Below are 23,442 nucleotides of genomic sequence, written 5' to 3'. Positions count from 1 at the left end.
TAGGCCAATCTCCAACCTTCCTTTTCTCTCAAAAATTCTTGAAAGGGTAGTTGTAAAACAGCTAACTGATCATCTGCAGAGGAATGGTCTATTTGAAGAGTTTCAGTCAAGTTTTAGAATTCATCATAGTACAGAAACAGCATTAGCGAAGGTTACAAATGATCTTCTTATGGCCTCGGACAGTGGACTCATCTCTGTGCTTGTTCTGTTAGACCTCAGTGCTGCTTTTGATACTGTTGACCATAAAATTTTATTACAGAGATTAGAGCATGCCATAGGTATTAAAGGCACTGCGCTGCGGTGGTTTGAATCATATTTATCTAATAGATTACAATTTGTTCATGTAAATGGGGAATCTTCTTCACAGACTAAGGTTAATTATGGAGTTCCACAAGGTTCTGTGCTAGGACCAATTTTATACACTTTATACATGCTTCCCTTAGGCAGTATTATTAGACGGCATTGCTTAAATTTTCATTGTTACGCAGATGATACCCAGCTTTATCTATCCATGAAGCCAGAGGACACACACCAATTAGCTAAACTGCAGGATTGTCTTACAGACATAAAGACATGGATGACCTCTAATTTTCTGCTTTTAAACTCAGATAAAACTGAAGTTATTGTACTTGGCCCCACAAATCTTAGAAACATGGTGTCTAACCAGATCCTTACTCTGGATGGCATTACCCTGACCTCTAGTAATACTGTGAGAAATCTTGGAGTCATTTTTGATCAGGATATGTCATTCAAAGCGCATATTAAACAAATATGTAGGACTACTTTTTTGCATTTACGCAATATCTCTAAAATCAGAAGGGTCTTGTCTCAGAGTGATGCTGAAAAACTAATTCATGCATTTATTTCCTCTAGGCTGGACTATTGTAATTCATTATTATCAGGTTGTCCTAAACGTTCCCTGAAAAGCCTTCAGTTAATTCAAAATGCTGCAGCTAGAGTACTAACGGGGACTAGAAGGAGAGAGCATATCTCACCCATATTGGCCTCTCTTCATTGGCTTACTGTTAATTCTAGAATAGAATTTAAAATTCTTCTTCTTACTTATAAGGTTTTGAATAATCAGGTCCCATCTTATCTTAGGGACCTCATAGTACCATATCACCCCAATAGAGCACTTCGCTCTCAGACTGCAAGCTTACTTGTAGTTCCTAGGGTTTGTAAGAGTAGAATGGGAGGCAGAGCCTTCAGCTTTCAGGCTCCTCTCCTGTGGAACCAGCTCCCAATTCAGATCAGGGAGACAGACACCCTCTCTACTTTTAAGATTAGGCTTAAAACTTTCCTTTTTGCTAAAGCTTATAGTTAGGGCTGGATCAGGTGACCCTGAACCATCCCTTAGTTATGCTGCTATAGACTTAGACTGCTGGGGGGTTCCCATGATGCACTGAGTATTTCTTTCTCTTTTTGCTCTGTATGCACCACTCTGCATTTAATCATTAGTGATTGATCTCTGCTCCCCTCCACAGCATGTCTTTTTCCTGGTTCTCTCCCTCAGCCCCAACCAGTCCCAGCAGAAGACTGCCCCTCCCTGAGCCTGGTTCTGCTGGAGGTTTCTTCCTGTTAAAAGGGAGTTTTTCCTTCCCACTGTCGCCAAGTGCTTGCTCACAGGGGGTCGTTTTGACCGTTGGGGTTTTTACGTAATTATTGTATGGCCTTGCATTACAATATAAAGTGCCTTGGGGCAACTGTTTGTTGTGATTTGGCGCTATATAAATAAAATTGATTGATTGATTGAAACCTTCCTCCTCCAGACAGATTTATCATCACTATTCTGTGTGTCTGCACTTCTTCACACAGTCCATATTCAGTGACTTGGAAATATTTGTTTCCACATTTCATGACTTTTCTCAAGAAATCCATAAAGATGTTGATTTGTATTAAACATAATCCTTATACTGCATTTTTATTTTGTTTTCAAAGACATCCTAATAGTCAAGATGGCAGATGATTATTCAGTGGTTCTCATCGCAAATAATGACAAAGTTTTAATGTGTCCTGTGGGAAATGTGATGAAGGAAATATAAGATCCAACAGTGTCTTGATATAAATGACAGCATGATAAGAGACAGTGTGCAGTAAAAAGAAAATGAATTTAAATATGTTTTCTTCTGTCTGTTCAAGAGTGCAGAGGAGCAATAACAGGAAACTTCACGATTCTTAATGTGCCTGGGGTGGGGGGGCAGAGAGAGAGAGAGAGAGAGAGAGAAAGAAAGAGAGAGATTTGTTTTAGAGTCCAGCTGTGGGTTGATGCTCTATTTCATCTTCCTCTTTCTTCGCAGAGCAACTTTTAGATGAGAAACACAAAGAGGAAGAGTCTGCTGCTGATAGAACGGCGAGGATAACACCACCAGACAAGACTCAAAAGGAAACCAGTGATGGCTGAAACAACATCGGTGCAGCCGCCTCAGCAGGAGGAGGAGGAGGAGGAACAGCTCCAGCAGCTTGAAGAACAAAGGATGGAGCCTGATGAAGGAGCTGGAGAAGTGAAGAAGGACACACAGACAACTCCAACACGACCTCTGCTCTGCATGAGGTCCATGAGCAGCTTTGACACAGATGATGACTCCCCAAATATGATTGCCTACAGAAAGGTAGGTAAGCAGATAAAACAAGTGATCAGCTCCAGTTGCGATGACTCACAGTTCAGAATTGCCACTTTTGCCGACTGAGACAAGAGTTTCAGTTATCTGATGTTAAGATAACTCACATGTTGGGTGTAATTTCAATAAGATCCTCTATAATGAGTACTAAATTGTGTCAGCATTTCTATCTTTTGTACGGAGCCCTAGAAGTGTCATTGCAAAATGTTTTGCGTGTTGAGAGAATGTGTGCATGTTTTACTATATTGTACGCACGTTCTGTTAAACTGTACGCTAATTTGACTATATTATGTGCACAATTTACTATACTGTGTTCTCGTTTTACTAAGTGTGCACACATTTTAAGCATTGTAAAATGAACGCACAATTTCTAAAACGAGCGCATGATTTAGTAAAACGAGGGAACGATTTAGTATAATGAGAGCACCATTTAGTGAACACCATTATACAACACTGTGTATGTAAAATCCAAAACAAGTGGAGAGTGAAATGGCAACACAAAAAGAAAGCCAGTGTGGTGTCTGGAGAAACCAGGAGGGGCCTCAGCCCCTATACAACCCTGGATCCACCTCTGGCAGAGCAGTGTTGGTGAGGGGATGAGTGAGCTGTACAGAAAGTCGCTGTTCTTTTTCTGAATACACAGTCATTTTCCTGGAAGACCTACACACGCACTTTTCTGTTAAACACAACAGCCAGGATCTTGTGAAACACAAACGGAAACAGTCATTTATGGCTGAACAGTTGTGCCAAATTTAAAGAAAAGTAAACACCACCAACCACCACCAACCACTGCAAAGCAACCAAAAGCAGTGCTCTTTGCGCTCTCGAATCCAAAATGCTGTACTGCATTGGGGGAGGTGATGGTCTAGTGGTTAAGGGCGTTGGGCTTGAGACCAGAAGATCCTTGGTTCAAATCCCAGCCTGACTCGAAAATCACTAAGGGCCCTTGGGCAAGGTCTTTCATCCCCTATTGCTCCCGGTGTGTATTGAGTGTCTTGTATGGCAGCACCCTGACATCGGGGTGAACGTGAGGCATTATTGTAAAGCGCTTTGAGTGTCTGATGCAGATGGAAAAGTACTATATAAATGCAGTCCATTTACCATTTTGCCACTTTTACGAACTCCTTCTCCGCAGGACTTCTCCGTGAAAATTTCAGATAAAATAAAACAAAACAGACACGCGGGCCAGTTTTGCCAGTACTGAACTTTCCCCCTTAAGTGTGTACTAACTCAGATATGTGCGCTGGCTGGACTCCAGCGAGAGCTGATCCGTGTGTATGTGTGTGTGCGTCAACATCCAAAGCACAGATGTTTTTCACCTCCACAGTGTCCTCTTCCTCAGCGGGGGCGCAGATTCAGTCTGTCATCTTTTATTGTTTTTGTCTTGTTTGGAATAACTGATATTATTGCTTCTGACTACGAAGCTGGCATTTTATTTTATTTTAGGGTCCAATTTTAAGATTTACAAAGAAATCCACCTGAGCTATGTTGCACATGACGCGGTGTCTGTCCTGCAACGCGCTGCTCAAAGGACACGCGTCTTGTCAGACAGATGTGATATTCAGATTGCCTGCTGTGTGTTCACATGATCTAACGGTCCATTTCACCTGGGACAGCCTGTCAGTGTGCATGCTGTGCGCGCGCTCCAGCCCATCGCAAAAGCGATATATGTTTTATGTATTTCCACATGACAACAGCAAGCACACGTGTGTCATGGTGGACAGTTGTAAGGTCCTGTCCTTCAAAACACAGTACGTATTGTACAGCGGTGACGTCCAGGTCCAGAGATCTCAACACCTGCTGCTGTTGGCAGACACACCCCCGTTCAGCGCAAGGTGTCACTCTCTATGTTATGTGATCATTTTGTTTTAGTTATTTTGGCATGTTGTGTATGCAGTTATTGTAGTACTTATTTATAGACCATAGCCTGCCCTGGCTGTGGTCTATAAATGCACTGAGCCATCATTTGCAGCTGTCAGTTAGTCTCTGGCTGGTGATCAGTTGAGAGGCAGCTCACCATGCTGTGTGCACTCAGACATGGCTGGCCACTACCCATCTGTACATGATATACATGTCTTAGTACACTAAGACATGCATATCATGGGAGGAAGCAGGAGCACCTGGAGAGAAACCACAAAAACACGGGGAGAACATGAAAACTCCACACAGAAAGGTCACAGGTGGGAATCAATCCCATGACCTTCTTGGTGTGAGGCAACAGTGCTAACTACTGAGTCACCATGCTACCCACTACCATCCTGAGAAAGAGAAATATATGCCAAATAGACCCTGGGGCTTATGCTTATCTCCGGATTCCATAATGTCATGTGGATGAGAGTCTACAACCCTTCCTGGACCAGACACTGGTCCAAAGGTTTCTTTCCCAGTACCCATTTAAAGGTGAGTGTACTGAGACAAATGGTAAATGGACTTCATTTATATAGCACTTTTCCATCTGCATCAGACGCTCAAAGTGCTTTACACACGAATGCCTCAATACACTACACTGCATTACATTGAGCCAAAGAGCAGATATTGGTCAGTGTGAGTGGGTATCTGCTCTTTGGCTCAAACCACCCCCTTGAACATAAGCTCGGGGTGATCAGGACTCTTTGAACAAAGACCCCTACAGGTGCCCACAACTACAGAGGGAAGAGCTAAAGAACAACAACATGTACGGAAAGCCCTCACAGTATGTGGGTACCCATGATGGTCCCTGGATAAAGTGCAGAAATCCCAAAGAACAAAGAGCCCAGACAGACAGGAAACGGAGCCAAGAAGAAGAGGAGTGTCTCTCCCTTATTTAGCAGGGGTAGGTGAAAAGCTACAGAGGATCTTCAGGCAGCACAAAATCCCAGTTTACTTTAAACCTGTTAACACCTTGAGACAGAAATTAGTTCACCCTAAGGACATGATCCCTAGTTACAAACAGAGCAATGTAGTGTATTATATCAGATGTCAGGAAAACTGTAATGAACACTACAAAGGTGAGACTAAGCAGCTGTTGCACAAAAGGCTATACCAGCACTGCAGAGAGGGCGCCGGTGGACCTCAGTCTGCAGTTCATCTCCACCTTAAAGACACTAACCACACGTTGAGGACAAGGAAGTTAAAATCTTATCCAGAGAAAAGAAATGGTTTGTGAAGGAAGCACTGTATGTAAAACAGTTGAAACCCAGTCTTAACTGGTGAGGGGGTCTGAGACATGCTTTGTCCCCTGTTTATAATGTGGTACTCAGGTCAAAGCAGTTTCAGTCTTTTGTTTATGGTAATGAGTCATTCACATTGTCAGCAGAGTCATCAGGAGAGTCATCAGTCCCATCGTTAGGAGGGACAGCTGCCCTGTCATTAGGAGGAGGCTAACTAGAGCACAATAGGTGCTAATTAGAGCAATTGTTAGTCACTAGCCAATAGCAGCCTGACTCTCGATAGAAGGGGTCTGGTTAGGTTTAAAACTACAGCTTTTGCTGGCTTCTGTTATTCTTCTCTACAAGAGTCAAGACAGAAGTCAGACTACCAGAGCAAGAATTTTAGCTGAGGAAGCTTCTGCGATTAGAAGTGAAATGTCCTCGCAACAAGCAACCCAGTCCAGTCGAAGATTCAAGCTTCTCTACTCTACAACTGAGAGCCTTCACAGAAATACCACAATGTAATTTTTATTTTTAATTTGTAATTTTATGCTTTTCATAACGTTAGTAAGAGCCTGCATCCATGAGACCCTGAAAACCTGCTAAAACAAATATTCCAAATAATCCATGTCTGCTATGCATGGATCCTCATAAACGCAAACCGAATTTCAGACATTTCACTTGTTCTTGAAAAGGTTTAAAAACCTCTTCGGTATTTTTCTTTGAACCACAGAAGCTGCCAAAGTTAGCAGAAGAATCTGGAGTGTCTTCAGGTTCAGTGACATCACATTCACCTTCACAAGAGGCTGTTAGATCTCAGTGCACAATACACTCAGTATTGTGCACTGGGTGGGTGTACATTGGGTGTATTTAGGATTATCCATGGTATCAAATTCATGATACCATGATTCACAGAAACGATACCGTGGATAATCATATTCTACTTGATAGGTTGGAAAATCATTTTGGGATTACTGGGAGTGCCCTTGCATGGTTGACGTCATACTTGACATGCCGTTCTCACTGTGTTTTGTACAGTAACACTACCTCTAACCTTAGTGACATGAAATTTGGGGTTCCACAGGGGTTTGTCTTAGGCCCCCTGCTTTTAACCCTTTATGTAGCACCCCTACGGCACATATTGCGGTGTTTTGGGATTACCTTTCACTGCTAAGCTGATGATACTCAGTTGTACATGCCAATAACTGCTGGTAATCTTGTTTACATAAATCCTTAGAAGACTGCCTTGCATCAGTGAGAAGGTGGATGTCTAGAAACGTCCTACTTTTAAAATCTAATAAGACTGAAATGATGGTTCTTGGTCCAGTGAGACATCGGCATCAATTTGACCAGTTAACGCTTAGCCTAGGCTCGTGTGTCATATATCACACTGACAAAGTGAGGAACCTTGGGGTAATTTTTGATCCTACATTGTCCTTTGACCTCCACATTAGAAATATTACGAGGACTGCTTTCTTCCACCTGCAAAATATAGCAAAGATTCGTCCCATCCTGTCTATGGCTGATGCTGAGACCCTGATCCATGCGTTTATCTCTTCTAAATTGGACTACTGCAATGTTCTATTTTCTGGTTTACTGCAGTCCAGCATTAGGGCTATCCAATTGTTTCAAAATGCTGTAGCCTGACCTTTGACATGAAGCAGAAAGTTTGACCACAGTGATTTTGGCATGCCTTCACTGGCTTCCTGTCCCAGTGAGATCAGATTTTAAGGTTCAGTTCGTGGACTGGCGCCTCCCTACCTAGCTGATCTAATTATACCTTACATACCGGCCTGGGCTTTGCATTCTCAGGGTGCAGGACGTTTTGTCTGTAGGGTGAATAAGAAGTCTGCAGGTCATAGAGCTTTCTCTTACTGTGCCCCTGTTCTGTGGAATGATCTCCCTGCGTCACTAAAACAGTCAGATTCTGTGGAGACTTTCAAGTCCAGACTTAAGACGCAATTATTTTCCCTTTCGTATGACTAGTATACTGGTATAGTTTTGTTTTACGCTTTTACTCTTAATTTATTTTATTAGTAAACAGAGCGTGCTGCGACCGCAACTTTACCTAAATTCTGGGTCTTTTAGTGAAGCTTAGGGCTAGTGGCTGGCAATCACCTTAGTATTTGCTGTTTTTCTTGTTGTTTAATGCTGGCAAATTATACTGTATTTGTTGTCTTTCTGATGCCTGATTCTGTTTTTTCTCTGTTTAAGGTGCAGCTCCATCCAGAGATGGGAGTTGTATTTGTGCTGGAGACCCTCCTGTCCTGTGCACCAACAGCATTTCCTGTATATTCGTTTTGTGAATTGTTCTGTAATTTATGTCTGTAGCATGGCCCAAGCAGAGGGTCACCCCTTTGAGTCTGGTCTGCTTGAGGTTTCTTCCTCAGAGGGAGTTTTCCCTTACCACTGCTGCTCTGGGGGTTACTTGTGTAATATAAAGCGCTGTGGGGTAACTGTTGTTGTGATTTGGCGCTATATAAATAAAATTGATTTGATTTGATTTGTGTGAAGTGCCTTGAGGCAACTCTGTTGTGATTTGGCGCTATATAAATGAAATAAACTGAAATTGAATAAAGTGAAAAACAAGGATAGTTTATTCATTCTGTTGGAGAAATTTCATGTGACCATAACAATCATCAGAAAAGCGCAAAATAACAAATATAAAATAAATAAGCAATCAGAAAAGCTCAAAATAACAAATAAGCAATGTCAGAAATGCTGTTTGAAAATAATATTAGCCTGTGGATAAAATGTCACTAATAATTTCACAAGTGGGTATTAGTGAGTAACTAATAACTGTTGTATAGGACTGGATTGGACTCTGCAACACAGAGAACCATAAGGAAAGACAAGCTAAAAGATGATTTACTAAGTTCAATTAAAAAATAGCTCTGATAGTCATAGTAGTGTTCTGAAAAACAGGCAGAGTTGTGGCACATGGGTAACTAGTCTAATAGGTAACAGTCTTTCTGAGGGAGGAAGCAAAATGTTATCCAAAAGCAGGCACACACAAAAGACTAATGGTGCTGAATAGCACTACAAGTAATTCTTTTAAGTTCGTAACTATGCTATACGGTACACAGTTCAATAAAAAGAAGCTTTCCTACTAATCAATCAGTCCAAAACTGCAAGCAAAAATCAGGAATCTGGGACAGCAGGCACGTCTAATTTGAGGGAGGCCTCAGGGAAGACCCAGGACCAGCTGAAGGGATTATATTTCCCACCTGGACTGAGAACACCTCACAATCCCCCAGAAAAGGTTTGAGAAAAATGGCCAAGGATAGGGAAGTGTAGCACGAGGCGTTTGGTCTGCTGCCACTGTGAGCTGGACCCGGACAATGAATGAATGAATAAATTAATTATAATGTACCTATAAATTAGAATGTTGGTACAATGGGACATGCCTCAGTTTGTTTTGGCATGCACATGACTGTGTGTGAGTTATGAAACTTTGTTGCTAATTCTCCCTACTGCATGTAGGAAAAGAAATCGACCCAGAATGCATTGCTTTGCCAACATCCATTTTTTTCCTTAATAGTTCTTGACATCACATTTAATTTTTACATGTGTTGATGAGAAAGCTGTGCAAGAGTATCTGATTTTTCACGAGTGTGACCATGAAGGCTTGGAGAGGACGCAATGTGAGGTTATTGCAAACGGACAGCTTGGGTGTAGACATGGGACTTTGTAGCAGTTAGCACTGCTAGATGGGGAGAGATACTTTAGTGTAGCATCATCATTGGCCAGTGTGCTAAAAGGTTGGTGTTATACAGGGTGACCAAAACAAAACAACCCCCAGAACCTATAAAAATGCAATAAATCCTACAAAGGTACAAACTTTAGTCTGTGTATGATCATTCCCCAAAGTTTCACTTATCTTGGTCGCTTTGCATGAAGTCATGTTCTCTAAAGTGATGCTCCAAATGGTATGATTTGTTGGTGAAATACGCCTCCAGGCAAACTGTTTTTTTCTAGGTTGTCTAAGACATGTTGGGGAAGATGATTGGAACAAGAAATTTGCTGGACCGTTGTAGGATTTTTCATTTTTATGGGTTCTGGGATTTTTTTTTTTTGGGTCACCCTGTACTTTTCTGTTCACCTTTTACTTCTTCATTTCTGCAAGTAACAGTAGCGTAGTAGTAGTGGTGGTAGTAGTAGTAGTAGTTGTGGTGGAAATAGCAGCTGTGTCTTCGTGAGACAGATTTAGTGGTGCCCTCACAGTTCTGTGGAATCTGGGATAGGTGGGAGGTGATAGCTTTGTTGGTGAAGATTTCATTTCAGTCTCTGAATCAAAACCTGGCATGTGGCGAGTAATCAGCTAGTGATACACAAAGCAACATGAATAGTGTCAAGATTTGGATGTTTAGTTTATGTTTGTTATTTTTGTGATTATATTTCATATCATCATATTTATCTAATAGATTACAATTTGTTCATGTAAATGGGGAGTCTTCTTCACAGACTAAGGTTAATTATGGAGTTCCACAAGGTTCTGTGCTAGGACCAATTTTATTCACTTTATACTTGTACATGCTTCCCTTAGGCAGTATTATTAGACAGCATTGCTTAAATTTTCATTGTTACGCAGATGATACCCAGCTTTATCTATCCATGAAGCCAGAGGACACGCACCAATTAGTTAAACTGCAGGAATGTCTTACAGACATAAAGACATGGATGACCTCTAATTTCCTGCTTTTAAATTCAGATAGAACTGAAGTTATTGTACTTGGCCCCACAAATCTTAGAAACATGGTGTCTTAACCAGATCCTTACTCTGGATGGCATTACCCTGACCTCCAGTAACACTGTGAGAAATCTTGGAGTCATTTTTGATCAGGATATGTCCTTCAGAGTGATGCTGAAAAACTAATTCATGCATTTATTTCCTCTAGGCTGGACTATTGTAATTCATTATTATCAGGTTGTCCTAAAAGTTCCCTGAAAAGCCTTCAGTTAATTCAAAATGCTGCAGCTAGAGTACTGACAGGGACTAGAAGGAGAGAGAGCATATTTCACCCATATTGGCCTCTCTTCATTGACTTCCTGTTAATTCTAGAATAGAATTTAAAATTATTCTTCTTACTTCTAAGGTTTTGAATAATCAGGTCCCATCTTATCTTAGGGACCTCTTGGTACCATATCACCCCAATAGAGCACTTCGCTCTCAGACTGCAGGCTTACTTGTAGTTCCTAGGGTTTGTAAGAGTAGAATGGGAGGCAGAGGCTTCAGCTTTCAGGCTCCTCTCCTGTGGAACCAGCTCCCAATTCGGATCAGGGAGACAGACACCCTCTCTACTTTTAAGATTAGGCTTAAAACTTTCCTTTTTGCTAAAGCTTATAGTTAGGGCTGGATCAGGTGACCCTGAACCATCCCTTAGTTATGCTGCTATAGACTTAGACTGCTGGGGGGTTCCCATGATGCACTGACTGTTTCTTTCTCTTTTTGCTCTGTATGCACCACTCTGCATTTAATCATTAGTGATTGCTCTCTGCTGTCTTCCACAGCATGTCTTTTTCCTGATTCTCTCCCCTCAGCCCCAACCAGTCCTTCCCACTGTCACCAAGTGCTTGCTCATAGGAGGTCGTTTGACCGTTGGGGTTTTTCTGTAATTATTGCATGGCTTTTGCCTTGTAATATAAAGCGCCTTGGGGCAACTGTTGTGATTTGGTGCTATATAAATAAAATTGATTTGATTTGATTTGATTAAGTTTGCTTTGTGGTGAATTTTCTTGCTGGTCCTTTTTTCCTGCTTGGGATTTTCTGTCTCGATCTCTCTTGTCTGTCTCCTGGTGTTTGATGGTGAGTGTCTCTCTCTCTCTGTCTAGCCACACCCTCGTCTGGTTCTTTCTCACACACCTGCTTCTCATTTGTAGCTAATCACCTGGGTGTATTTAAGCCTCACCTTTTGCACCTTTCTTCTGCCAGATTGATGCGCCTTGTGCCTTCGCTTCCAGCTCTGTTCCTTGTGTTTTCTTGTCCTGCCTGCTTCCTCTTGTTTTTTGACCATCTGCCCGCTTTTTGCCTGATGTTTTTGGTATGTTTGCTGATTTTGTACTGCCTTTTTGTGTATCGGACCCAGCTGACGACCAAAGTATACTGTCCTAAGAGCTTGTTGTTTGAGTCTTGCAATTGTGTCCCGCCATCTTTGACTGTAAAACCTGATAAATAGTTAGAATCCTGTTCAAAATATTGTTGTAAGTTTTTGTAGTTATATTTTTTGTTTGTTTTGGTGGTTTCTGAGCAATGTTTGGGCTGGAAAGTCTTTTATCTGCAACACTGATGAGGCATGCCTAAGCACTGCTTCCAGAACATGGGCAGATTTGTGAGAAATTAAAAAACTAATTATATTTTAAAATTTAAGATGAATGCTACTTTTAACCACTGTAAAGGTGATTTGTCACTTTATATATTTTTTGTTCAAGAAGAGATTGCTGTTTTGTATAAATTACAATGTTTAAAATAAATTCTGGTGGCGTTTGGAAGTAAGACATTTTTGTGTCTTGAGGTGGAGTTCAAAAATATTATCTACAAAAGGTGGAACCTGCAAGAACATTTGGGAGTCATTGGTTTAAATTGTATAATGCAATTTAATTTGAAGCACAACCAACTGCAGTTTGCTGTAGACAGTGTGTAAATCTGGTCAGACACGACACCATGATGCATTACGGCATTACGATTGTACAAAAACACACAACGTGTGGAGCACAGTGCAGCAGTCTGAGCATTTTTAAAATTGCAATTTGAGCAGTGCCATTTGTGCTGTATTACAACATAATGTACATTCTGAGGTGTTATTACAAGCAGAGAGACACATACAGGGGTGCACGGCTCCCAACTGGGCAGCGCAGTCTCATTTGAAGGCGGGCGCTACAGGAGTAAAATATGACGCATATGACTATCTCTACTTCCGTAACAGAACCACAGCATTTTCTCTGAGATTTTCGGCAAATTAGACACAAAGAAAGTGAAAATGCAAAGAAAAAGCGACAATGCGGTGGAAAGTGGACATGTGTTGCGGTTTGTTTATGACCTGGAGCACAAATGTGTCAAGGCGTTTTGCAGGCGAGAGAACACAGCTACTCTGGTTAGCTGTATTGGCTAACACTTACTGACACAATGTCTCTCATTTGCGTCATCTTCCCTTCTCCACTGGGAACTGAAAAAAAGTGGCACTTTTTGCGACTGTCGGTGAAAACAAAACAGTACACTATTTTCCTGTGTGAAGTTTTGCTGTGTATACATTGCACAACGGGAGCGGCGGTCCCAGTAAGTGGACAATTCCTGTGATATCACGCAGGGTTCAAATGAGACTGTGGTGCCCTATTAAAATAGAAAGCAAGACGAGTGTCCCAACTTCTGAATTTCACTGTAGATGTACTTATTGCTCCATGTGTCATCTTTACTTATCATGTTATGGGTAACATATGTCACATGTCATAGAATCCACTGGACGTTGACATTGTTTGACCTTTATTTTGCAGACCAAGCATTCAACACAGTCAAAACTATTCCATTTATTAATCCTATTAGCTCAACCAATAATTTGCACCACTTTTGACCTTTGTTCTTGCTGTTATTACCCCATAACATTTACTCGTAGATAGCTGAAACTATACCTTTTTGGAATCTTTAGGTTCAGACAAATAATGTGGTATAGTTTTCAATATGATTGCAGCATTTTAAAATTTTGAACCTTGTGTAATTCTTCAATTGACCTCTCTCTGGCCACCTATTGAAAATTCAAGTGGCTATTCTGTTTTTTCAAAAGAGTAATGTCTAAGGAGTATTTGCCGAATTTGGTGCTTGCATCACCATTTGAAGGATTATCGCAGTTATCTGCTGCACGAGCCTTGGAGTATAAACCAAGACCTCGTTGTCTGTTTATTGTTGTCATAGAAATAAATATCATGAAGAGCATTTATGCCCCCCCCCCCCCCACAAAAAAAAAAGAACACACACACACACACAAAAGGTGAAACAATACACTTAAACTGCTGGGAGGTACGCATTTGTGGGAGCTCACTCAGGACTTTTCCCTCACGAAAAAAATCTATATGGACACGCAGGGTCTTACTTATCCATTACTTTGGACATCTGCAAAATAGGATTCCAAGCTTTTAGCCATGCATCACATGCATGGCTAAAAGCCATGTTATACTGTGTGTGCCTCTTGTGTCCATTAAGATGCAGACATGAAGACGTCCATTTCGTGAAGCAGACGATCAAGTTGGAGTTCTTGTTATAGCGGGACAATGATTGTTTTGTTGAATTTTTTTTAAATTACTGTACACTAATGTGTTGCCTGTGGGGATCCATTGGGTAGGTAGCTCACATTTTTCAAGGGTGGTAATAAACTTGGCAGCATCTATAATGAGTTTGAAAGGTGTGAGTCCAGAATGTTTTTAGAACCTCAACAGTTTTTTAAAGAACTCAATGCTTTCCTGTTAATTATGTAATTTTTTAATGTTAATTTACTGTTGTAATGTATTTATAAATTGTTTAGGTTCTTGTTATCATATACACACTATTATTATTCATTCATTCATTCATCTCCTACCACTTAGTCCAATTAAGGGTCGCAGGGGGCTGGAGCCTATCCCAGCAGCTATAGAGCGCGAGGCGGGGTACACCCAGGACAGGACGCCAGTCTGTCGCAGGGCCACAAACAGACAAACAAACACAGACACACCCACACCCACACACACCTTAAACATCTAAACCGCATGTCTTTGGATGTGGGAGGAAACCGGAGCACCCGGAGGAAACCCATGCACACATGGGGAGAACATGTAAACTCCACACAAAGGCCATGGGAATTGAACCCACGACCTTCTCGCTGTGAGGCAACAGTGCTAACCACTAAGGCACCGTGCTGCCACTATTATAATGATTATTAGCAGTATTATTGTTATTATTTTATTTTTACTTCTGTTTTGTATTTTGATTTTTAAATGGAGCACAATGGAAATGTGTTTTCAGTTTCTTGTTATTCATGTATTTTTGACATATTTACAATTGTATTATGTACTTACTAATCACACACACACTTTTAATATATAGATGATTTACTGCCCCCTGGAATAACATGTGAATCCAGAATGCCAGTGTCCATTCTTAAGTGTTGTTACCTGATATATATATATATATATCTTCTCTAAAAATATTGTATCAACATTCAGCTTTGCTGCTGTTCATCCTTGATCCAAAATACATACGCATACCCAAAGACAAATATCAGGTCTCCACAGTTTGTGCGTGATCCAAATTGCACACACACTCACATACGCACAGCTTTTGGTCGTTCTGAAATCTGCTGTAAGCAGGTGCTTTTAATTTGACAAACAGATGTGGTAGGATACATTAAAAGCAAGACACTTAACTAAAGTGACTAAACCAATTGAACTACAAAAACACAATGAATCAATAACACTAACAACGTTAAACTAACATGAACCACAAAAACAACATTTAAAACTCCCAACTCCCATAGTGCATTGCAGCACAATGCCCACTCTTTACTGGTGAGCTAAAATCACTAACTTCTCAAAAAATTTTTGTTCTATCAACTTTCCATTTTGCAGCGTTTATCCTTGTCTCAAAATACATAAGCATGCCAAAGCACATGTCAGCTCACCCCGGTTTTTGCATGATCTAAGCCATACACACACAGAGGCCACTTGGCTATTGTAATATAGAGATTGTCCTCTTTCCTCACTGTCTTCTTCTCTCTCTCTCGCTCTCACGCTCTCGCTCTCTCTGTGCAAATGGATGTTGGTTTGTTGTGAAGCTGTTAACTTGCTGGTTCACTAATAAACATCCTCTTGTATTTTGCATTGTTATCCTTGCTGGACAAATATTTCATTGTGTTTTCATTCTGGGTGATATTTACTGTTTCAAAAAATGATAAAAAAAAAAAAAAAACTTTATTCATGTGTGAGATGGCTGGTTAAACACAACACATTTTCTTCTTTTTAAATATTCAAAAACCCTACCAAACACACTCGGAAATAAGTATGCATCTGTATGACAACATTTCAATAATTTTCCAAGACCCGGTGTGAATTCGACAAAGGATTACTTGGATTATAGAAAAAACATGTAAACCCCCCCCAAAAAAAAAACAAAATGTAAAATGTCCCTTCAGAGTGGAATCACTTCACTCACTGAGGCACTGACGGCTGTTGTTGGCTTTTGCTAAATGGTGTTAATATTGTATTGGATTGTGGTTTTAGATGACTGTCTTAATTTACAACCTCAGAAAACAGCTGGTCAATACTCAAAGGAAAAAAGAGTGAATAACAACCACCAACCTGTTAGTTCAGTAGTAGACTCTTTGAAGATGACATCATTTACTCAGTGCACTCTCACACCAGCATTTCTAATCTCTGAATGGTAATAATTTCACTTCACAGTTTACATTCCATCTTTTAAGAACAGTCCATGTTGTTTTTGTTTTTTCAGTTGCACCCAGTGTCTCGTGGTTGCCACAGCAGAGGTCTGCATTGGGATTTGACATGTTTTACGCTGCATGCCTTCCACGCATCCATGGAGAAGTACATATAGTCTGGTCTTCCTAAGTAGTCTACCAAAGTACTAATCGAGACAACTGCTTCGTTTGTGAGATCTGACTGGATATGGTGTACATGGGGTGGTACGGCTGCTTAGAACATTCCATGATGACGAGATAGATTCATAATTTGAGGGTTCACATTATTGTAATTAAAAAAATATTGTCAAATTACTTTGTCCATCAAACAGTAGGTTTATCTACATATAATAGCCAAGTGGCCTCTGTGTGCGTGCGTGTATATTATCAGAATCCCGTAAAAAAGGTGTCAAGTAAACAAATGGCATATGGATTATGATCAATGAAAAGACACATAAATCCTTCAAAATTAGGCTTAAGCCCTCGACAGTTCACTTGTACAACGACTTTTCTTTACCCAGATACCATTAGGTACCACTTGATCTTGGGACAACCGGAATTTTCGAGGGAGGACGAGGAACAGGGGAAATATCCATGTCTACACCTCCCTCAACTAGTAAAACATCAAATTTATTCTTGGGCAACAGTGATTCGGAAGATGTAAATTTTGATGCATGGGGTTGAGCTTTGCTTTTACCTGTAACCGACTTTTTGGTCAGGTGACTACCACCAGAAGAATACTGAACAGGTTCCCTTGTTAAACTTCGACTGCAGCGATCATCCTTAGTCGTAGTTTTCTGGTGGGCCTGTTTCTTAGGCAGAAGTTTCGTTCCATCAGTAGTAGTCGATTTAGTGGTTTCATGCAATGCAGGAGGACTGCCTTTTATCCAAGTTAAATCCGTTTGGATACTCACTGTCTTCTTCGGCTGTGTCAAAGTCAAGTTGTTGACTAGCCATGTTTGGTTTTGTTATGTCAGTCGCCTTAGTTGCATACAAAGTATTTTGTACATGTTGGGCATCATCAGTGGTGTAGTCTACATTTTTGAAGTGGGTAGACTGTATCATATGCAAGCTACTGTGTACTGTTTAACAGTAAATAAGACAACTTTAAGTCTTTTTATTAAGAAAGAGAAGTTCTCTTAACAATAATAAGGAGCAGATTATTGCCTCCCAACTAAGTATATTGCAAGAGTTCACTTTTCCTCCCTCTATTTAGTATCGGATATGAGCCTGTACTGCTAACTTCAACAGCTGCAAGATTCACCCTTCATATAATCTGCATGCCCCCACGTTGTTTGTGTACAGTTTAGACGCATAAACAAAAACAAAATAGAACACACCGGTCTACATGAGCATGCACCGGCTGCAGAGCCTCACGCCTCCTACCACAATCTCTGTTGAAGTTGACAGTCCATCATCAGGTCCAGACGGGGGACTGGAACCTGTAGGCTTTGTGGTCCATAAGGAAACCTACCCAGTATAAACAAGCTAGTATTAATATATGTTAAGTTCCATTAAAACAGCAGCTAGGCTGAAGGACAGAAGCTAGCTCCCAGAAAATTCACATACAATGAAAATATGGTAGATGCTTTACTTTGCAGAAACCTTTTCAACCCATGACAAAAACATTGTAGGCCAAATCAGTGGCACAAAAGTATAGTATGAAGACAACCAACCAACTAACTAAGACAACCATGCAACTACTGGCAGTATGCCACTTACCAATTCCAGTCATTTTAAAACAACAGCCAACGGGACTCAAGCTCAAGAGACATCTGTAGATTACCGGCAAAACTATTATTTTTTAAAAAGCTGTTTCATTTTATATTTTAACAATAAATGAACGGATCATTAAACATGTCCACGAATCAAAGTCAAAAGACATTTGCACAAGTAGAAGCTCTCCACTTATTGTGCTCAAATTCATATTTTAGAAATGACTCTGTCCTGATAACAACATTAAAGGCAATTACATATTTTGGCAAAATTACAAGTTGAAATAAGTAAGTAAGTAAGTAAATTTTATTTATATAGCACCTTTCAAAGACAAGAGCCACAAGGTGCTTCACAACATAAAAGCAGAGTACACCACACAAAACATCAGACAATGGCCGAGACATAAAAACATAAAACATAACATAGGATCACAGAGCAGCCTAAAAGCTAAGCAAACGCTTGAGTAAAAAAGAAAGTCTTAAGTTGGCTTTTAAAAGTATCGACAGAGTCCAGTGAGCGCAGAGAGAGCGGGAGACCATTCCAAAGCCTGGGAGCAACAGCCTGGAAGGATCGCTCTCCTCTGGTTGCAAAATGGGTGCGAGGAACCATCAACAGATTTTGGTCCACAGACCTCAAAGCCCTGGCAGGGGCATAAGGCTGGATGAGGTCACAGATATAGGGAGGCGCCTGGCCATGTAGAGCTCTAAAAGTTAAAACCAAAATTTTTAAATTGATCCTGAAGGACACTGGCAGCCAATGAAGTTCCTTTAAAATTGGGGAAATATGAGTCCTTCTGTTAGCTTGTGTCAGAATTCTTGCTGCAGAGTTCTGTACCAACTGCAGTCGACGCAACTCCTTCTTGTTTAGACATGAAAACAAACTGTTACAATAGTCTAAACGTGTTGACACAAAAGCATGAATAATAAGCTCTAAATCATTTCGAGACACCATTTTCCTGAGCTTAGAGATATTTCTTAATTGAAAGAAGCAATTCCTCGTCAGCTGTCTACAATGCTGTACCAACAACATGTCTTTGTCAAAAATGACACCCAGGTTTCGAAGACATGATTTAGCAGACTGGCCCAGGTCTCCCAAGTACTGCTGAATACCTGGAATATGGGCATCAGGGGCAATAACCAATGTCTCTGTTTTGTCTGCGTTAAGCTGAAGAAAGTTATTCGTTAGCCATTGTTTAATTTCCGCCAAACAATGGAGGAGGGAATCAAGCCTCTTAATCTCAGATGGCTTAAAGGAGCAGTAAAGCTGGATGTCATCCGCAAATAACTGGTAAGAGACATCAGTAAATCTTTGAATGATCCTACCTAAAGGGATCAAGTACAATAAAAACAAAATGGGGCCCAATACAGAACCCTGGGGGACTCCACATAACAGGTCCGCAGACTCTGACCTTATCTGGTTAGCAAAAACGCTAAAGCTGCGCCCAGACAGATATGAAAAAAACCACCGAAGAACTGACCCCGACAGTCCGACATGATCCCTCAGTCTATTCAGCAGGACCTGGTGGTCAGAGGACAAATCCAAAAGAACCAACACGGTGGATTTCCCAGCATCAGCAGACATCATAATGTCGCTGGACACTTTCAAAAGAGCCGTTTCCGTAGAGTGTTGTCTACGAAAACCGGACTGAAACCTGTCATGAATGTTATTCTGATCCAGGAAGAGTGTCAGCTGGTCTGAAACCACCCTCTCGAGGATCTTAGACAGGAATGGAGCTTAGAGATAGGTCTAAAACTACTTAGCTCCATTTGATTTAAACCTGGTTTTTTCAGTAGAGGCAATACTATGGCATGCTTAAAAGCACTGGGAAACACACCGGTGGACAAAGAAAGATTTACCATTCTAGTACTGCACGGACCAATTACCTCAAATACTTTAATAAAGAGCCTGTAGGGAAGGATGTCCAATGAGCAAGAGGAAGGTTTCATCTTGCTCACCAATGCCGAAATATGACCATTAAAAAAATTCATCAAGAGGTTTATGTCACAGAAATCCTACTTTACAATCACACTGCAGTCATTGTTAAATTATTTCCTGTTGCATTTATAATAAACATTTGTATTTATTTACAGTGTCTGTTTTTTCTGGTTGAAATGAGATATAAATAATCTACCAGACTTAAAAAAAAATGTACAAATTTCCATGTTATTTTGTCTAAAAATAAATGTCAGAGGTTCCTTATGTTGAACAAGAAATTATCTAATCTGAAATAACAGGTGGTTTTAATTTACAGATGAAAGGTTTCTAAAGAACCATTTATTGATTTATTTAGCTATTTCAATTAGTGTTCTAAGTGTTCTAAACTTGTAACAACAAAAAACATTTTCAAGGATTTTTCTTCAGAAAACTGCTCCATAAATGAGCAGTCCTGTGACACGTTTGTTTTGTACAGATCAGTGGTTTGTTTCTACACCGATCCATTTTGTAGAGATCAGTGGTTTCTGCCATGGAAATATAGACTGGAATGGACGTGCGCACCTCAATCTATTAGTGTTGCTCAGGACAGGAAGGCGCCATCACTAAGGGTGGAGATGTGCAGATCATCAATAATAAACTGACCACTTTTTTTGCACTAGCGTCCTTATTTCTTAACGGATTTTAAGAATGTAGGCTTGTTTTAAAGCCCTTTGAAAGCTCTTTCCAATGAACCTATGCCATGTGTGGGTGAAAAAAAAAAAAAATTATGTAAAATGCAGAAATTTAGGGAAATTATGACAAACTGTGCTGCTTTTCCTCTCTCTATTGTCGCTATTTGTTAACAGATTTTAATAAAAGTAGGCTTGTTTTAAAGCCCTTTAATTGCGCTTTCATGTCTGGGTAGAAAAAAAGGTTTTATGTAAAGTGTGGAAATTTGGGGAAAATATGCCATTGTTCATTTACTGTGGTGGCTTTTTTCCTGTCATCATAATTCTCTATGGATTTTTAATAAATGACACTTGTGAGTTGTATTCAACCTGATTAAAAGCTCTAATGAATCCATACATGTCTGGATAAAAAAATCCTTATCTATTAAAATATAAATCTGAACTATGCCTTGCCATTGTGCTCATTTATCTTGCTGCTTTTTCCACTGTAATATTACTGCTAGTCTTTTAATGACAACAACATATATATGATTTTTACTAACATTTTATTACAAGTAGATATAAAGCCATTCAGAATTTATGACTTTTGACCCTCAGTCAGGGTAAAAAGTACCTCGTCCATCCCCCCCAATCACACTGTTAAAATTTAAATGCCGCCTGTGACCACCATGTACATATCATATTAAACAACAGCAAGTAAATATATTTAAACATTATTGTTTCTGCATGTGAACGCAGCTTAATGAAAAGAACTTATGGTGTTGAGTTATAGTCTTAGTATATTGACATTAAATTGCGGCATAACGACTTTAACATCGACATTTGTTTTACATAATTACATTAAGGCTCTTGTACAGTTCATATAGGAGAATTTGGTTTTGTAGTTGGTGCAGTTGATGGTGAAGCACTAGCCGCCTTTTTTCTCCTCATTTCACTTCTGTTTAACAGGATCAAGGTCTCTCTCCACCCTCAGTAATGGCCACCGTGCGGCACGCCGCTAGTCACGTGACGTCCATTCCAGTCTCTATTTCCATGGTTTCTGTCACTAGTCTTCCGTGTTTTGGCCCGACACGTCGTTCCTTTTGGACAATGCAAAGGTATGTCACGGCTCAGAGCATCGAAAGTTGGATTGGATTTAACTTTGACGCGTCAGCCTGCCGACAAGCGGCAATGCGCGCTCCCGTCAGAACCGTCGGCATCTAAAAAGCAACGCGTCTCATTGAAAATAATGCTTTTTAGACCATTTTTGACGCGTCTGACGTATTCAGTGTGAAAGGCCCATTAGCTTAGTGAACAAATAAAAAAACTAGCTGTCGTAGGCTAGCCCACTTACCAGCAATGCAGACAGCAGCACCATGTTTATCTCCTCCACTCAGGGCGCAAACTTCATCAATCGGCCCTGAAGCAGCAGGTGGACGTTTTCGAAAAAAAAAAAATCTAAAACCGAGGCCTGTTTTCTTTTCATTTTTTCGGGTAATAATCACCATCAATACTTTCTCTAGCATTCTTCTTGTTTGTGTGCGGCTTTCACGCTGATTAGCTGGTAGCCCTAGCAGAGCGAGCGGGGGAGGGTCGATGAGACACATACGGTGCACTCTGCAGTGATGGACGCCTGATGGCTGTCTTTTAAAGGGAGAAAATAAAATTACAGTTAATAAGCACTCATTTTATTTACACTGTCACGTTTCCCAGGGCAATTTGAAGTGGGTAGACAGAAATTCACGGTCTTTTTAGGTGAGTAGATGGCATCTACCTGCGTTCCACGTAGACTACACCACTGGGCATCATATACTTTACGTGCATCAGGGTAAGACAAGTTACCCAGAACTTTGAGTTTTTGGATTTGTTTTTTCTCAGTCCTTTTCGGGCACATACGGGAATTGGCAGCGTGATTGCCAGAGCAATTTACACATCACACAGGACCCTGACAGTTGGCAGAATTATGGTCACACTTGCCACAGGCATCGCAACACTCAGCACTTCGACAAGAAGATCTGAAATGGCCAAACTTCTGACATTTAAAACAACGAATGGGATTAGGGATATATGGGATAACCCTGACACGCAAGTATCCAACATCAATAAATTGCGGGAGACTAGATCTGTGAAACATTAAAAACAAGGTATTTGTCAGCTTTTCAACACTTCCTGTTTGACCGCAACGCTATAGACATCAGTAACACCCTGGTCGGCCAACTCCTCGAGGATATCCTCAACACCACAATCCCTAAGATCAGCGCAACAGATCACTCCTTTACACGAGTTCAGCATCCTGTGCGGAGTGACTTTGACAGTAAGACTGACAAATGTCTGAACCTTGAGGACTGTTTTGGCCTGACCAGGTTGGTCAACCTCGACCAGAACAACTCCCGATGTAAGTCGTTTTAACGATTTGGTAGGACCAATTATCCCCTGCATGCCATTGTTGATGGCAAAAGGGGACAATTTGAGTGGCAAATTCGGGTCACTATTTTGGATGACCAAAAAGTGCGGGAAATGCATACAATCAGCATTCTCATCAGTTGAATCATTACGAAGTTTCTTGTTTGTCTTATGTGTATTAGCCATAGTAAAACAATCAAAATTCATCACCAGTGCTCCCCACCCACCCTGGAGCCCAACAAGGGGACGTCATATATGAGGTGCACCACTCATACTGATGACAGAGATACAGCAGCGATATACTCATGGCAGACACAGTCCACCCCGATTGACCTGATTAAGCAGTCGCCTGCCAGGATACCACACAAAAGGGATTGATAAGATAGTAGCAACAATACCAACACCACACCAAAATTGATCCTCTGCCAGAAAGAAACTTGGAAACCCCCAAATCCTCTACTGAACCCTAGGTCTAAAGCCTAAGAAAAATTTAAGTAAAACCTGCAATTAAAATCCCTGCCATGTTGGCTATGCTGTTTCCCCTGCACGATGTACAGGGTAT

The 23,442-nt window shown here is 40.7% G+C and overlaps 1 protein-coding gene across 1 annotated transcript in view; it reads left to right on the top strand.

Annotated features, from left to right (window-relative positions):
• The first annotated feature begins 2,393 nt into the window (after positions 1 to 2,393).
• Positions 2,394 to 23,442, top strand: part of LOC117503563 (regulator of G-protein signaling 6-like) — a 168,519-nt gene continuing 147,470 nt past the window's right edge. The window contains exons 1-2 of the mRNA XM_034162823.1: positions 2,394 to 2,609; positions 21,560 to 21,595. Of these exons, the coding sequence (XP_034018714.1) occupies positions 2,394 to 2,609; positions 21,560 to 21,595 (252 nt within the window). The remainder of the gene's footprint in view (positions 2,610 to 21,559; positions 21,596 to 23,442) is intronic.

This window comes from Thalassophryne amazonica, chromosome 21, assembly GCF_902500255.1.
Source record: "Thalassophryne amazonica chromosome 21, fThaAma1.1, whole genome shotgun sequence".
Classification (NCBI taxonomy): Eukaryota; Metazoa; Chordata; class Actinopteri; order Batrachoidiformes; family Batrachoididae; genus Thalassophryne; species Thalassophryne amazonica.
Note: the sequence above shows the minus strand (reverse complement) of the source record. Positions and strands in the feature narration are given on the sequence as shown.